Consider the following 17,557-nt stretch of genomic DNA (forward strand, 5'->3'; position numbering starts at 1 on the left):
GAAGCAGCCAGACCGTACACATGTTTGAGGGGTGGTCTCTCAGCCAAAAGAGGCGGCTCGATCACAAGCCATTTTTCGCATTTTCGCAGCCAGTAATGTTGCCTTAATTGTTGATTCCTCCATCTTGCTAAAATCTAACGTTCAACGTGACTATTTTCTCTATACCGTACCACCACAGGGAGACTCCGCAGTCGGGACGGAGATCTGCACATGGCAAAGTATAGGGAAACAAAATGTATTTATTTTGAAAATGAATATTAAAACTACTTTTATGTTAAATACTAATTTAAATTGATTGCATATATTTACTCTAAATGTAGAACAAAATAAATGCAAGCAACAGCACTATTAAATGAATTTGAATCAAACTTTAATCAGTGGAAATACACAAAATAAAAATAAAAATTCTGAAGTTTAAATTAAAATATAAATTCCTACCTAAAGATTTGTTTTAATTATGCGTTAATAATTATTCAAAATGATGTATATAATTCATTAAAATTAATATTCTTTTTTAATAAAAGATATTGTTTCTAAAATGTCAGAAAAGTTTATTAAAATGTTTTATACTTAAATAATAAACATGTATATATTTTATATATTGGCTAATTTAATTTATATTTAATATATGTTTTTATCTATTTTGAATATTTTAATTTATTTTAACATTAATTCCTATGGAGTTTATAGGAGAGTCCCCCCCCCCGGTGCCATGTTTACCTTCACACCGGTTTCCCCTCAAGGGAGTTTGACGAGTTTCCCCACCTCTTTGTCTCCCTCGTCTTTTCTCTCGCTACTTTCCTACCAAGGGGTCCTGTACCTCCTGTACTCACGTCGATGAGGTCGGCCACGTCATGGATGTAGTAATTGTTCATGGTGGCGTTGACGGCGTTCAGGTTCAGGAGGTAGTCGTTCCGCGCCTTTGTGCATTTCATCTTGTTCTCCAGGTACTTGGTCTGCCTCTGCCAGGAAGAGGGAGAACACTCATGACATGAGGGAGGCCACACGGTGCAAAAGAGGCAGAATCAAGAGATGCAAGAGGTCAAGGAAGTGGGAGAGTCAAAAAACAAGGTAGGGGATTAACCTGATAGCACCAGGACTACCAGATAACTTGTGAGTCACTTATATAAACAAGTTTAAAAAAATACCATTCACAAAACCCAGCACTAACCAAGAACCAATGGTGAGAGCCTCTAGGGGTCAAGGTGAGAAAAGGGCAGTAGTGTAGCCTCTGAAAAGCAGCAGGAAAGCAAATGTCACTTGGGTAGTCCACCACTGAAAACTGCAGTTTTGGAGGAAGATGGTAAAACCTGGGGTTGAGAATCCTTTGACAGCAATTACACAGGCAATCAGGGTATCACTGCTTTCGGAGGATAGTTCATTGCCAAAATTCTCTTCACAAGATGCTCAGTTTCCTATCTTAGTCCAAACAAAGAAGAGATGTCTATTTTACTTTCCACACCAACTGCCTTTGTTTGCATAGTCTAAGCACCAACAGGAAACTACACCAATCAATATTTTCTACTTCCTCATTACTTAACCGATCAACAACAAAAACCCTCCCCCATTCTCCCACTGGTCACTCAGATCTAACCCTCCATGATATCAATAACCAATAGGTTGATTCCAACACCTTTTCAAATTGTTCAATACTCAATAGGTGGCTTTCTCCCCGTTAAATCGAACTCCAAAAATAATACCAAGTCTATCCGGAATGTCTACAGAGTCTCTCCATAATGGCTCCTCCACATGAAGGTCAGCCCGGAGCACCCCTCGTCGCCTTGACAACTTCTAATCCTTCGTTGATACCTGGTCCACTTACCTTTTCCACCAACTTCTCCCCCTTTTTCAGGGAGCTCCGCCTCTGAGCGCGGTTCTCGAGGCTGATGGTGTGGTCCACAGGCTTCCCCGTTCGTTTCTCCTCCTGCTTCTCAGCCTCCTTCAACTTGTGCTCGGCATACAGACTCTCGCTGTGGTACTGCTGGTACGTCTTCATGGCCTGGGCCAGAGGGGAGGAAAAAGGGAAAAAATGAAGAGAAGGGAAACCTCATGATCATCACGAAGTCTCGCATCACATCCCTGGACTAATTTTTATCACGCATCTCTGGACTAAATCTCCCAGAACATCAATAGAAGGAATCTCACAGAACATCAATAGAAGGAATCTCAAGGAACATCCAGTCTAGATTGCTCTCAACGTATCCAGACTAAGGGTCCGATTAAGATCTCGGTGGGCAGGTTACTCCATCACAACGGTGACGGATATCCTGTCTGCCGAAAACTGAATCCTATAGGATATAATGTGATTTATATTTCGGCAGACGTTGTAACGGATTAGCCCACCCACGAGATCTAAATCAAGCCTTAAATGTCATTGTTCTTTTCCAAACTAAATATTAACGATTATCCTGGAACATCTCCAGACTAAATCTATTAGATTCATAAATTCTCCAAGCACTCAATGAGTCAAAATGAATATAGTTATATGTAAAATGTCTAATGTATTTTATTCAGATATCCAGGCTTCCTATTCACACTTTTCACATTGCCTTTGTCAATAATGTTCTCACTCCTTGCCATCAATACAGCTCCTTGCCAACACGTGTTTCGTCTGTTTATGTAAAACAAGACTTCATCAGGGCTGAAAGATAAAGCAATGGCATCATAAGGAATTTGGGTAAGTCATGGGATATAGGATTAAACCCATCTCCAAGGTATTTCACCCAAATCTAATAGATGATCTCCAAGCTAAATCTGATCAAACAAATATAGACTAATTTCCTTTAATATTGGTAGGAAGGGGAGATGAGGGGGCGGGAATTCGAGCAATTTTTTGTCAATGATCAGTAACATGTCCTTGGAAATTTAACGTACTTCTCCTCAGTATGGTGGCAGTGCATATGGGAGTATCCCCCCGGCAGGTGAACCCGTGTCAAGACCAGAGCAGATCAGGTATCTATATTAAGCAACAGGATTCAAACATCGCTGAACTCAAACTACCTTAAAATCAAGCAAACTAAGAAATATTTAAATCAAAATCAAGGCTCCACATGAACTGATCACACTGAAAAAAGTCTAAGTATTGTGGCTGCCTGGAAAGTGATTGTGGAAAATTGCATAAAACCAAAATTGAGGACACAGAATCGATGGAGATTGATTGCATCAATGAAATGTCATACACTAGCGTTCGAGTTACAATAAATATGTCTATCTGGGTCTAAAAAGCCAAGCCTTCACATGATTATCTAAGCCTGTGCTAAAGAAGAGAGACAGCTACTTGCTCATCTTCAAAGGGGGTAAAAATACTATGAATGTCAACAAATTTAACAGCATTGCTCTGGGTTGATGGAAAGAGATTAAAGGAACGCATCTAACCTTCACATTGTACACTCTGAAAGCACAGACTGCAATGTAGGGAGGAACTTTGAGCTGATCGAACAGGTGTTCGATAGTAAAACAGTCAAAGGCCTCTATTTGTTATGAAAGCATCGGACACTGCACAATTTTCAATCCCACCAGACAACAATTAACCTATTTATAAATTGTGCATCAAAGGTATTCAAGGATAGACAAAATCTGAATAAAACCACAATGCCCGCCACAAACAGAAGACCATCCTATTCAAATTATCTATATAAGAGATTGTACAATTTTTCTCCTGACTTGATATTGGGGACCTTCCAACCAAACCTAAACTCTGGAGGACAAGAACACGGATGATCAGAGACTCTGAAAGTCTCAAAAAGAATTTGACAAACAAATGACCTTTATTTCAGCGGCAACCTTCATTTTGACAGGCTATAACAAAAATTACCACAATCACTATTTTGGCCGAGCACAAAAAATGGCAATAAAAGAAGGCCGGGGATACTGAACTACTGGAGGGAGGTCGCGTTGCCCCTTACTTCTCAATAACTTTTTCAGAAACCATAATCATTGGAACAGGAGTACAACCGCTATGGAAAAATTGGGGATCTAGTTAGAATGATGTGCGGCATTAAAAAAATTTAAAAAAGATTTTATTCAGCTCTATGTCGAGCATGTACCAGAGAATAGTTTACGTAAACCAACACAAGCTTGAAAAATCAGCTACAGGTATGAGAAGTTACGGGAGTCTGTGAAATTGTTAAATCTATTCACTTACTCACTTTTAGGATAGTTCAAATTGTGGGTGTTCTTTTTGCACAATTTTATAAATCTTGTAAAACCAGACTAATTTACACACTGCTCCACCAATTTCTCAACTTTTCTGCAACAGACGAAGTAAGGTTTATACCTGCTGAGGCTCTTATAATAGCTACACCCAAGATAAAGGAAATTAACTCCCGGCAAGGTACAGACCAATACAATTGCTGAATTCAGACTGCAAAATGTATAGAGCAATATAGTTTGGCATTTAATGAAAGCAGATGGGTTAACTAAGAACCAAATCACGCGTCCCCTCACCGCAAGGCAAAAATAGGAACACATGACTTTTTTTTTAACAGGACAAGTAGATTTCTGAAGCTTTTTGTCCCTTGGACAAGTAGATATTCTATAAAATTCCACACCCCTGTACAATTGATATGATTTCCGAGAGTAGGAGGGAGAATTACAATTCTCACAATGATGGTCTAAAAGAGGGGGGAAAGGGAGAGGGGGACTGTCCAAAAAGCAGAGTTCTGTGGTACTCACAGCCTGGACCTCCGAGATGGTCTTTAGCAGCTCCTCTTGCATCTGCAGTCCGACGTCTTTACTCTGCAGGAGAAAGAAAGCAATTAAATAAGCTCTGGGGAACAGAGAGAAGCAGAAAGAGGAGCCCCACATGGGAACAAAAGCCAAGAAGAGCAGGCCCTCGGCAGGGGGACAAGGGGATTTGAAAACGAGAGTCATGCAAAAAAAAAAAAAACAAGAAGAGAGATTCTCCAGAAGAACAAGGGAAAACAGGAGGAGCAGTCCTGCAGGAAAACATGGGGGGACAGGGACAGGCATGGGAGCAAGGACAAACTAAGGCCCCCTCTGCAAGGAACACTGAAAAAAGTTGCTGTGCAGGGGATAATGAAAAACAAGACTTCCCTTGCAAAAGAAAAGAAGAATAGGTGCTTCCAAGGGGAACAACATTAATTTAAGAGAAGGTTTTACCTACTTTTTGGAAGTTCAGGAGGCCTAAGTGCACCAGCACACATTCACCAGTTCTGCAATAGTCAGTGAATTAAAGTCTGAAGAGTACAGGTGTAGGCACAGCTTACCTTCTTGGACAGGCGCGCCACGTCCTCGCCGATGTGCGTCAGTCGTTGGGTGAGGAAGCCAGTGTAGACCTCACTCAGGGCCCCATGGTCCCGGCTCTCCTGCCGGGTCTGGTTCAAGATCATATACCAGCAGTTCACTGGAGACAACAGGTTCTGGTCCTTCCTGGGGAGGGAAGGAGAGACAGAAGGGAGGGTGAGAATGTCCCTGCTGCCTTCTCTTTAGACACTCACCTCACGAATAAAGTCTGCTGACTCTCTACCCACCATCCTTGTTCTCTCTCTGACTGACCCAAGATTCGAGGTCATGTGTTTGTAACACACAAAACCGTCAAAAGTTTTTTCGCTGAAAAACACGTCCGATGGGCACTTGAAACATACGTCAAGACTTGCGTAATTGATTGTTCAGAAGTGTTCTCATACACCGGGAACCTGGCAATATCAGGCCGATAATACCCTAATTTTGCCCTGAAGAAGACTATGTTTTGGGATGAAACGTGTTGGTTGTCTGCCTCTTCCTATTTTAAAGTAAAGTCAAGAAATAAATAATGAACAATAGAATGTACGTGTCTCATGATGTTCTGGATTCGATGACTAAATATTCTTTGAAACCTTGTATCTTGACTCTCTCTGGGATGCAATAGTCTCCTTGTAGACTCGTAGTAATGCTAGTCAGTTTGATCGTCCAAAGTGCTAACAAGCAAACAGGGGGCACGCTGCTCCAGTCAGAGTCCGTTGAAACCAGAATTAGGAGCGTCACATGCGGATCTTGACCATGTGCTCCATTATCAAAAAAAGCAGTTCTTATACTAGCCAGGATAAGTGCTGGTAAAGTTATCATGGGCTGAGGAGACCAACTGCGGATAGGCATGGACCGTTACAACTCAATGCATGGTAGCCGCCGGACCCTGGGATCTGGGACTCAGGGCGGCATCGTGAGATCCGATCCCGACAGCACAACAACTGCTTCAGGGTCAGTGTGGAAATGTGCAAGTCCAGACATCCTTAATAAGTAAGGGCCTCCACTCTTGAATGCCCGAAGCAGGGGGATCAGTCCGTGGTTTGCTTTCGACTGTTGTTCAGGTGGGGTGCTTGCTGTATTTCTGTAGCGAGTTATTTTATGAGATGGGTTGAGTTGGTCGTACTCCTTCCTGACCCCCCTCCCCACACCCACTCCCCCACCCCAGCGCAGGACACAGAGGTCAAGAGCAGAGAAGGAAGTTACACCCCATGGTTAGCTGTAAATTTCTGAGGCGTGGCCAGAACAGAGGGCGTTAACGACTCCATCCCGGCCTAACCTTGTTGGGTGCACCAACGGAGAACCTGGGTTTCCCCATAACTCCTCAGGTGTGTTTTGGGCATTGTGTACTCTACTTAGGTGAGCATTTAAGTACTGTTTAGGGACAGGCCTGTGTGAGATGGAAAACCCTCCTGTGGAGCTAGAGGGCTGAAAGAGAAGGTTTATCTGCACTTTTGGTCGAAAGAGGAACAACCGGCCAACCCCAACGGAGAAGTTAAACAGGAAGGAAGAGACATGCGTGGTACACAGTCACGGCTGAGTCCGCAACACTGACACGCCACAGCAAAAATACTCCTTTTCAAAGGCAGTGTCTCAAAAATTATATTTGGAGTTAAAACTGTGTCAGAGGCCCCCTTCTTTTGCTGAAGGAAGAGGATGGCAGAGAGCCTTCATGTACGCTGTGGAACAGCATCTATAACTCCTTGGCCAGGCAGGCGTAAAGGACAGACCAAAGAGCTCTTCAAAGTGTCCTTGTTTCACCGTCTGGTAGCATGGGCCGAGCTCAAGGCTTATTTTGGGAGAGAGGCTCAATGTGTGGGAAAGAACAGAGGTTAACAAGTGATATATGCAACTCAGCTAAAACAATACATTATGCAATAAACAGATCACATTTATTAAAAAGGGAAAACATATCACACAACAATTCTCAAAAGACATAACAGCCAAATAGAGCAAAGTGGTTTTAAGCATTTTATTGCAGTTCAATGGAAGCAACCATTAAAACAGCAGTTTAAGTGATCAGATGTTGACTTATGATCAGAAACATTACTAAGAGTCAATATGGTTGTATTCACTAAGACCGGTAAAGTTAGGTTGAGAGTTAAGAATTAACTGAGGTTTAAAAGGGTGTAGCCTTTGCTATGGAGCTCAGTCATCACTAGAGAATGAAGCAGGAAGGTTTTTCTCCAATGAGGGCTCCCTATGATCCAGCATGTTGATTGGGTCATTGTGGTGCAAAGGGTTGGAGAAGGTCAAAGGTCTCCTTCTGGTGGACATCGCCTCCTGATGATCACTTTAGCACATGTGGTCGGACACGGCGTGGAGGTTTGACTCATTTGTTCTGTGCCGGGAAGGATGCATGATTCCTTGAGGACTGCACCCCCATCGTCTGAAGAATTGCTGAGAAGGGTCTACATTTTTGGGCAGTATGGTGTAACTGGAGGGCAAATTTAACGGCACTTGCTGGAAACCCACAACAGAGCTTTTGCAGACTTTGATTCCAGCAAATAAGGAAGAAAATTTGACTTCAGATCTCGCTCACTCATCCAGAGGACAGCCAGCTCGAGGAACGAGCAGGCGAACAAGCAGAGTCTACTGAAGGTCTCAGCATTCGTTCTCCCTGGACGTCACAGCTACCAGGCCAATCGGGCCTCTCGGCACTTGGGCCTTGAAAGCGGACAGGGCATCTGCAGCAGGCAAAGTCCTCGCCGGCCTCTGCCAATAAGTCAAGGTTCTAGCAGTTTAGTCCAGGAGGGACTCGGTTCCAAGACCAGGGAATGTAGAGATTGTCTTCTTGATCCAAAAAGACCTGCAGGAACATTTATTTGGCCAATCTTACCATTTGTAGAAGGGAGAGTGTTATCCCTATTCCCAAGCGGTCCTTAGTGGGCCTACAACCCTTGTGACCACATTGTGACTATTGAATATTAGAAGTTGGTTAAGAGGCAACCAAGACACCCTTCCAGAGTCGCTTTAAATGGAAGGAGTCCTGTCCTTCCTCTCTTCTCCTGTTCCGTTCACTTTAAACAGAAGGACTCTGAGGAGCCAGAGCAGGTGTAGTGGGACATGCTGGTCTTGCTAATCTATTCAGCTGGCTGGAAGAACTATAGATTGCCCACATGGATCACTAGAGTCATGGGTTACACTGGACCAGGTCAGGTGGGACATCCCAGTTAGGGCCTATCCAGAAGGTTCCTTAGGACAGCGTTTTTCAATCACTCCCAGATAAGCCTCACATCGTTGGACTGGATGGGCCAAAGTACATTTATATTCTTCGATAAAAATATTATTTGGAAGCAAGAAGTTATCAGTGGGGTTTTTTCTATTTTTTTTTAAGTACATTCATCCGCTGATGGCTCGCCTCCTACACCACTCATTCGTATCATATCTACAGGACATCCAACTCACCTGTGCATCATAGACTCCTTTTAAAGCAAAATAATGAAACAGCGGAGTAATCTTCAACCCCATCCTGCTCCCTGGCTCCTGCCCTACCATGGGCGATGGTTTATCCTCTGCCAACCATCACCCTATCTCCCTACTGCCCTTCTGATGACTCCTCATCTGCCAGAAACCACCATGCCCTACTCAACTTCCAATGACACCTCCTCTGCCATAAATTTTCCATCCTCCCCACTTCCCTTAAATAGGAAAATAGCTCAGCGTCAGGTCTCACTCAAGATCATTCGGTGCCGAGTACCTCCCGTCCTACCCGGGCTCCGTGCAGTCCACGGCACCATGGCTGAACCTACTGAATGACCTCTGTCCTTGACAATTCACTTCTTAAAACTCTTCTCGTTCTCTCAGTAGCTTTCGACCCTCCTCACAGCGCTACGGTAATCGCCCTCTGCTCTCTACGCAGCGTGAACGAACGCCCACTGGTTTTCCTCCAATGTAGATGGCCCCTCGTCCGCTATATCTTGCTCATCTAATTCTCCAACTTCACCACCACACATTATACCCCCCTCAACCTCCCTCTTCATTCCCCCACTCACTTCACCCCCAGGACAGTTCTTCGGTTGGCTTCTTCGATCCACTCTACAAAGACCCCAAGATCACTTTTTAATTCAACTTGGTCCTCTCAACTCCACTCTTGTAGATCAGGATGCCTTGTTGAGATCTGTCACAAAACAGGCCCCAAAACCTAAAACACCAGCTGAAGTCTTCCAAAACCATTTAACTCACAAGGCCACCGAGCTTGCAAATGGTCAGCCAGGATGAGACCATTGGATTCCACCAGGATCTGCAGCAAAATCATCAGCCATAGAGGTGATGAAGGGGATTCTACTTCGGCTGCAACAACTACCTTCTGGGTCCAGCCTCCGCCCCGATTCTCTCACCTGAAGTTCTGGTGCTCCCTGGAGTTGCGGATCTTGGAGGAGAAACGGTCGCTCAGCTTCTCCAGGCCGCGCGAGTACTCCAGCTCGATCTCAGCCTTGCGACGAAGGAACTCAGACAAGTCCTGCAGGAGCTGCTGGCGAATGTCCACCTGGACGTCCAGGCACCGGAGCTGCTCGCCCAGCTGGACACGGATCTCTGAGGGACAGAAGGGAGAGAGAAGATCAGGGCGGGTGTAGGTTATGAGGCCATCAACATCAGCTGCGTTCAGGCAAACTTAGCCATATAGCGGTGTTGCATGAGACACAATCAACCACCACCAGGCCAATCAGCGCCAAGCGCTGCGTTCTTCATTCATTTATCCATCTATCCATTATTCTACTTCCCTGGCAGGGTATCAAAGCTTTCTCATGTACTTCATGATATCAGAGCGAACACATACATTATAATTGTAGTGAAAAGGACACCAGTATTCTTTGCACATGTTTTTGTTCGTTATCTATGAAGCACAAACCTTAAACCCAGGAGATGTCGGGCGAAGGACGTATACTAAAGCTAAAACTAATTATTAAAATAAAAAAAGTATGATGAATGAAAATTTAAAAAGAATAAAAATCAAGACGTTAAATCCAGGCATCAGAAATTAAAGATACTATTTCACATTAGAAAAAAATAATGAAGACAGATAGGAAGGGCGAGCTAGCTGGACAGAAAGTAAATAAAAAGATTGCATATATAGTACTGGGTGAAGATCCATGATACGCTGCGAAACGTCCTGGGGGTGGAGATACGGCCGGAGGCCCGCAGGTGCATATTAAACGTTTGGGAACCCACAGATCTGAGTGTGTATGGGAGACAATGGGTAACATTGGCATGTATGGTAGCTAAACGTAACATTGCTCAGCTGTAGGGAGCCAGTCAGCCACCCCGGGTTGTGAAGTGGGTGGAAGTCTTGGATAGGTGCATGTTCAGGGAGAGGTCGGTCTATGTGGCCAGGGGTTGTCCTGATAAGTGGGGAAGTCATGGGAGGCTTGGAATCGATATCGTGGAGATATCTGTACGCCCCCGATACGTCAGGAAGAAGTGGAGACGCATGAGTCACTGTGATCCATTATCTATATTTTGTATTCCTTATTCTGTACGTAAGGAAATATAACATTGACAAGTATGAGAGCTGCTAATGTCACCTGATGTCTTTCTTTGTTGTTTTGTTAATAAAAAGATTAAAAAAAAAAAAATTTAAACATTGCATATATAAAACAAATTAAAAGTGAATATTTAGCACCCTGGGAAAGAAAGATTATTTGGAAAAGGAGCAGAGGAAACTCCATAAGGTGAGCGTTTCGAGCAGTTAAACTTACATCATCACAGTGAAAAAAGATAGTCATCCCTGAATGACCACTGACCATCAAACACAAAGAGAGGGCTCTTCGCTCACAGACCGAACTGATGCATCTTAGCAACAGTGACCGCTTCCCTCACACACAGAACCTGTACAACACAGCAGTGAATACTACCATCACACACAGAACGGGGACAACACAGCAGCAAAAGGTACTACTGGCTTTGAATTACTGTAACCTGAAGACCTAGTTTAAACACGCAATGAGGACAAAACAAAAAAAAAATAAAGGATAAAGAATGGAAAGAAATAAGCGTAGGCAAAGGAAAGCATTGGCCCCCAGCCCTGCCACTACAGTGCACTTCTTTTTAGGCCAATGTGTACAACAGCTGTCACTCACAGTGCAAGACAACCAATGGCTGCAGTGGGCGGACCCACGGCCCCATGCGGAGTGCTGTGGTGGATGTGAATGACATTTAAGCAGACTAATGGATGAAGAGGGTTGGTCCAAAGTCCATCTATGTATGAATATTTGTATGTATTTGTATTTATGATTAGTGTTACATGACATTAGTAAAGCATGTACGGCGGCTGTCTCTAGGCCAGATTTAAAAATGGCAGCAAAGCGCTTAGGCAGCCCGAACAAGCTTTTATAAAAACTGGTGATAAGACTGTAGCATTAGAACTATTGGCGATGAAGTCAAATCCTGAGGAAAAGAACCAACCGTTCACCTACTAAACAGAACCAAACTCAAGTAGGCGGTGTTACAACCATCTTTGTTGACTAGAACAAGTAGTTCCTCCAACATTCAAGGGTAAGAGTCAAAATCAAAACAAGAGGGGGAAGTGCACTGAACAGGAACAGGCACCCTCGGAAGCATCTGGTGAGTCAGGGGGCGGGGGAGCGGGAGGCATTCCTTTGTAGTCCATGGTTTGTGACGTGCCTGGTGTGGGGGGGGAGCGGAAGGGATTCCTTTGAAGTCTGATGCTTCTGAGGCCTGGCTCGGGGAGCAAATGGGTGCGAGGCTGATGGGTTTAATGTGAATCTCACACGACTGGATCACATGAACTGCACGTAATCCGTGCTTGGTCAAGAGTTTGTTTCACCTACTATATACTCGCTATTAATCCCTGCGGGATACAATAGCGAGACCTAAACAGAGAGACCCTTCAAAAACAACAAAGGGAACTGGGTTAAGACAGATAACAAAAGGCTGTTCCCTTTGGGATTCTCATCTAATTCACGTATCCTCATTCATACGTACTCATTCGCTCCAGTGTGCCCTAGTCTGTAAACAATGGAATCCTAAATGAATGACCTTGCCAGTAATGTAAAAATAACTTTCTTTATTGAAAGAAGTTCTTACAAATTTGTTACTTCATTCAACACAATATTAAAAACACAACACCGTTTTAATATCATCTTAAAAACATGGTATTCCATTAATAGAAGGGTAAGAGTCAAGCCATACTGAGAGCCGACTGCCCACCAAAACCTTTACAAGAAATGGACTAAGACAATGTGCCACCCGGGCCATACTTTTATTTTGTTTTTATCTACCAGATCTTTCAAAAATTGAAAGTACAATACACAGCTTTCCTCCGACTTTGGGAACGGTTCATATCAGCAGCCAGAACGCGGCTAAAGACCGATTTCTTTTTATCGTCTCTACCAAGGGGATTTTAATGTCTTTTGTATAAACTCCCAGAGTAGAACTATATGGACTTTCGGTCGTTTGATTAAGTTAAAACCAAAGGTAGGATGTCCTCAAGGAAAGTAGTGAAAATAAAAATGGTATTGGGCGTAACAAGATAATCCGGCAGCAACGGATTACCAATAATTGGGAATCCATTCCAACCACGGATGGGATTGCTCTCAGATTGATCATAATCTGAAGCGAAGGGCGCGGTTTGCAAAGGAGTGCTCCAGAGATTTAACAAGATGAACAAGGCCAAGCAATTAGAAAGTGGACGATGCCTTTTAAAAAGCAAAACTGAGGCTATTCTCACAACTGCACCCCAAGAAGTCTTGAAAAACATACCCAACCCTGGATGTAATCAGTTCCAATAGCATCCGGTCCCTTCTGTCGCTAAGAAACCCAACCCCACAAGTGGAGTTGCAGTTATATTTGGTTTAATGTCCCCGCCCCATTATAAGATCAAAGATCAATGCTGTATCCTGCCTTAGAGTCAGGCCATATATTCTAAAATGTTTGATTGGTAAGAATATTTGGAAATGTATACATACTCCTAAGAGGTTCATAATTCAGGCTCCCGGTTTTATGGTATTTATTTATTTGACATTTCTGTCTGTATTTATCCATATTTATTTTTTGTCAGTTTTATCTGAATTTATCAATATTTATTATGGGTTTTGTGAAACAATTAAAGCTGAAACTGGTACATTTCCATATTTATTTAACCAATAAATATGCAGTCATGCTTGAATGCCTGCCAGGTTTCAGTGATATGAACACCCGCAGAAGATAAATTGATGCACTTATATGAAAATAGGCACATTTCAGCACCAGCCATGTGCATATGCACCGCTGTTTAAACATCTTTACTAATATTACTTCTTTTTTAACCCCCTTACCTATCAATCCACACAGTTATTGGCCTGGCATTCAAAGTAAAGTGTATTTAGAATCACTCGAAAAGCACCCAATTTCCGTTTTTATCCACCTTTAATAATAAATACAGGCAAGAAAAGAAATGGTTTTCTGTCTGTATTTATCTGTAAAAATCTATAAAAACGGAAAACAGGGAGCCTTATTCATAATATGCTGAAAATTCAGGAAAATAGAATTGCTCTCACGGAGGAGGTTGTGTGTAATGTTATGCTATGCAGATTTGTATAGCGCACTATCACACGGGAGGCTATCGAGGCGCTGAGCAGGTGTGATTCGAGGCACATCTAGGGTTAGTGGGACTACTCGAAAGCCAGGTCTTCGGCTTCTTGCAGAATTCAAGAAGTGAAGGGTGGGGGGGGGGCTCTGATGTGTACTGGTGGGTCCACCCGGGCCTCAGGAGTTAGATAGGCAGTGCTTTAAATGGGCCGGCACTTCTTTATTTTGAGAGGGAGAGTACCGGCACTTCTCAAGAGAAGTGCAATACTTTTAATTGGAGAGTACCGGCACTTCTCAAGGGAAATGCAATACTTTTAATTGGAGAGTACCGGCACTTCTCAAGGGAAATGCAATACCTTTAATTGGAGAGTACCGGCACTTCTCAAGGGAAATGCAATACCTTTAATTGGAGAGTACCGGCACTTCTTAAGGAAAATGCAATACCTTTAATTGGAGAGTACCGGCACTTCTTAAGGGAAATGCAATACCTTTAATTGGAGAGTACCGGCACTTCTCAAGAGAAGTGCAATACTTTTAATTGGAGAGTTCCGGCACTTCTTAAGGGAAATGCAATACCTTTAATTGGAGAGTACTGACACTTCTTAAGGGAAATGCAATGCCTTTAATTGGAGAGTACCGGCACTTCTTAAGGGAAATGCAATACTTTTAATTGGAGAGTACTGGCACTTCTTAAGGGAAATGCAATGCCTTTAATTGGAGAGTACCGGCACTTCTTAAGGGAAATGCAATACTTTTAATTGGAGAGTACCGGCACTTCTTAAGGGAAATGCAATACTTTTAATTGGAGAGTACCGGCACTTCTTAAGGGAAATGCAATACTTTTAATTGGAGTGTACCGGCACTTCTCAGAAACAAACAGGTACTCTGGTACAGAGTACCTGCACTTCTATTTTTCCATTTCAAGCACTGGAGGTAGGTGGAGGTAGGTAGCAGGCCCGAGCACCCGGCCTGGTTTTCTGTAAGCCTGGGATGTGTGCAAGAAGGACATTACATTTCAGCGAGCAAAAACCCCCATGTCAGAAGTAAAGTGCCGAAAGCGTCATTTCAGTGAGAGTTTAACCACTTGAAAAGCTCCTGGGTTCATCCCCAGGCTGGACAGCTGTTTTTCAGAGGCAGCTCACTTGAATTCAAGCCTCGAGGTCCAAATTAACTCTTCTTACTCTTTCCCAGGTCGCCTCTGGAAGCAAGGAGCTGATAATTGAAGGTACATGTCATTCCTGGAGAGGAGGGCGGAGCTGTGGACATATCTGCGCTCCGGCTCGAGTGAAATCAGTTACAATGCCAAAGGCACTATATGGTGCAGAGGTGTGGGGATTCAGGGATGGGAAAAAACTACAAATCGAAGAAGACAAGTTTCTTCGGAGAATTCTGAAAGCCCCCCCCCTCCACTGCCGCTGAGATCGCCCACTCAGAACTGGGAATCCAATACATCACGGATCAAGTTAACATCAAGCCAATCATAGCCTGGATCAGAATATGGACCAATCCTGAGGCTGAATTAACAAGGGAAATTGTCAAAGACTGTTTGCAAAGGGACAATGCCATGCAAATTCCCTGGCTAAGATATGTTAAAAACACTTTGACAGAGATTGATCAGTCCCACTTGTTCTTTGACGTCTCGCAAATCACGACCAATTGTAAATTTGTTATTAAGAATTTGCTTTTAGAAAAATCTCATAGATCCAGAGCTAATGCGGCAAAGGCTAAAACGACAGTAATGGCATATGCTTTAGTAGCTAATGGGGTAGGCATGGAACCGTACTTGTTCTTGATGCATAACCAACATGCGAGATTTTTAATGCTGCGTTTTAGGCTCAATCTTTTACCTAACATTTTAGCTTATCCTTCTGGTTTTACCTTAACGATTGAGCAGAAGGGTGCCTGCGGCTGCGACAATAGGTCTCCGCAGGACACCCTTCATTTTATATTTTTATGCCCATTTTATCAATTGCCGAGGCGTCGATTCTTGCTTCACATCTTGAGGAAACAGAAATTACGTCATGCGAAAGCAGCCCTCCTATTTTTACAGAAAGCAAGTGATGTCTACACTTTGTGTGCCATTTCAAGCTTCCTAAAAGTAGCGGTTAGACTGAGAAACACTAGAAACTGATCTAACTGTGAATGTAAATTAATGCCCACTTTTATCTCTCTGCCTTACATGTTACGCTACTGGGGGTCAATTTGATCTAATTTTAACTAATTGTATTTTAAAACACTATTGTAAGTTCAGAAATAGAGTTTAATGATATTTTAGGTGTATTTTTAAAATGTATTGATATGATGTATTTTTATGATGATTTTTAATTGTCGAAATAAAAACTAACTGAACTGAACTGACTGTGCAAAGCGCCTTCCTCCAGAGAGCAGGCTTCAGGGAGCACAGCTGTCGCACCGCTGGGCCGTCGACTGAATCCGCTGCCGAGCCGCTGTGGAGCGGATAATCAGAAGATTATCTGTATTTATTTAATTAGCAATTAAACAATTAAATCGACTGTGGGCTCAGCAGCTGTTCTGTGATTGGTTCGCACCGAGATCTCCCCGAGCGTGAGATGATTCACTCTTAAAACTCGCTTCTTAGGGCCGAATAAGCTTTGAATAATGATTCATTCTGCGGATTGTGTTTCTAGAGCCGTTGCCCTCTGTGTGATTTTTTTACTTCCTATTTTATTTCTGTCCGTTGCATCTTTTTATGATTCTCTGTATATTTTTAGTGCACTGCTGGAAATGATGTGATAAACAGGAACTGTAAAGAGGTCGCTGCTGTTATTTAAAGCAGCCAGGATTGTAAAGAATGTTTTTTAAATTAAAGATTATTCCGTGATGGTGAACGCTGCACACTCGGAGCAGTCAGACGTCCTCTTTACGACTACTTTCCATGTGTGTTATCTTCCGTGTCATACATACTGACTAACAGACCACTCACTGTAGTGCAACTATAGTTATAGATTACTCAATATTCGGGGTTTACAAAGACTCAAAGCTCTGGTTGAACATGAAATATGTATCACACCACCTCCTTTAACCTACGTCCACACTACCACAGCTCCCGCAGAGTCGAGGCAGCTCCGTCACAGACTCGATGCCCAGAGCCCAGGTAGTGGTGAACACGTGTATTTACACACGTGCAATGCAATCACACACGAGCAATCACACACGAGCAATCACACACGAGCAACCACACGCGTGCAATCACACACGAGCAATCACACACGAGCAATGCAATCACACACGAGCAATCACACACGAGCAATCACACACGAGCAATCACACACGAGCAACCACACGCGTGCAATCACACACGAGCAATCACACACGAGCAATACAATCACACACGAGCAATCACACACGCGCAATCACACACGAGCAACCACAAGCGTGCAATCACACACGAGCAATCACACACGAGCAATGCAATCACACACGAGCAATCACACACGAGCAATCACACACGAGCAACCACACACGAGCAATCACACACGAGCAATCACACACGAGCAACCACACACGAGCAATCACACACGAGCAACCACACACCTGCAATCACACGCGTGCAATCACACACGAGCAAGCACACACGTGCAATGCAATCACACAAGAGCAATCACACACGTGCAATCACATACGAGCAACCACACACGTGCAATCACACACAAGCAATCACACACGAGGAATGCAATCACACACGAGCAATCACCCACGAGCAATCACCCACGAGCAATCACACACGAGCAATCACACACGAGCAATCACACACGAGCAACCA

At 43.5% G+C, this 17,557-nt stretch overlaps 1 protein-coding gene across 3 annotated transcripts in view; it reads right to left on the reverse strand.

The window, feature by feature from the left end:
• Nucleotides 1–17,557, reverse strand: part of ARHGAP4 (Rho GTPase activating protein 4) — a 281,778-nt gene that overhangs the window by 145,657 nt on the left and 118,564 nt on the right. For all 3 annotated transcript variants that reach the window (XM_078664589.1, XM_078664588.1, XM_078664590.1), the window contains exons 2-6: nucleotides 9,585–9,780; nucleotides 5,229–5,391; nucleotides 4,675–4,737; nucleotides 1,823–1,999; nucleotides 834–962 (exon numbers count right to left, since the gene is read on the reverse strand). In XM_078664589.1, coding sequence (XP_078520715.1) covers nucleotides 834–962; nucleotides 1,823–1,999; nucleotides 4,675–4,737; nucleotides 5,229–5,391; nucleotides 9,585–9,780 — 728 coding nt within the window. The remainder of the gene's footprint in view (nucleotides 1–833; nucleotides 963–1,822; nucleotides 2,000–4,674; nucleotides 4,738–5,228; nucleotides 5,392–9,584; nucleotides 9,781–17,557) is intronic.

This window comes from Lissotriton helveticus, chromosome 10 (assembly GCF_964261635.1).
Source record: "Lissotriton helveticus chromosome 10, aLisHel1.1, whole genome shotgun sequence".
Lineage (NCBI taxonomy): Eukaryota > Metazoa > Chordata > Amphibia > Caudata > Salamandridae > Lissotriton > Lissotriton helveticus.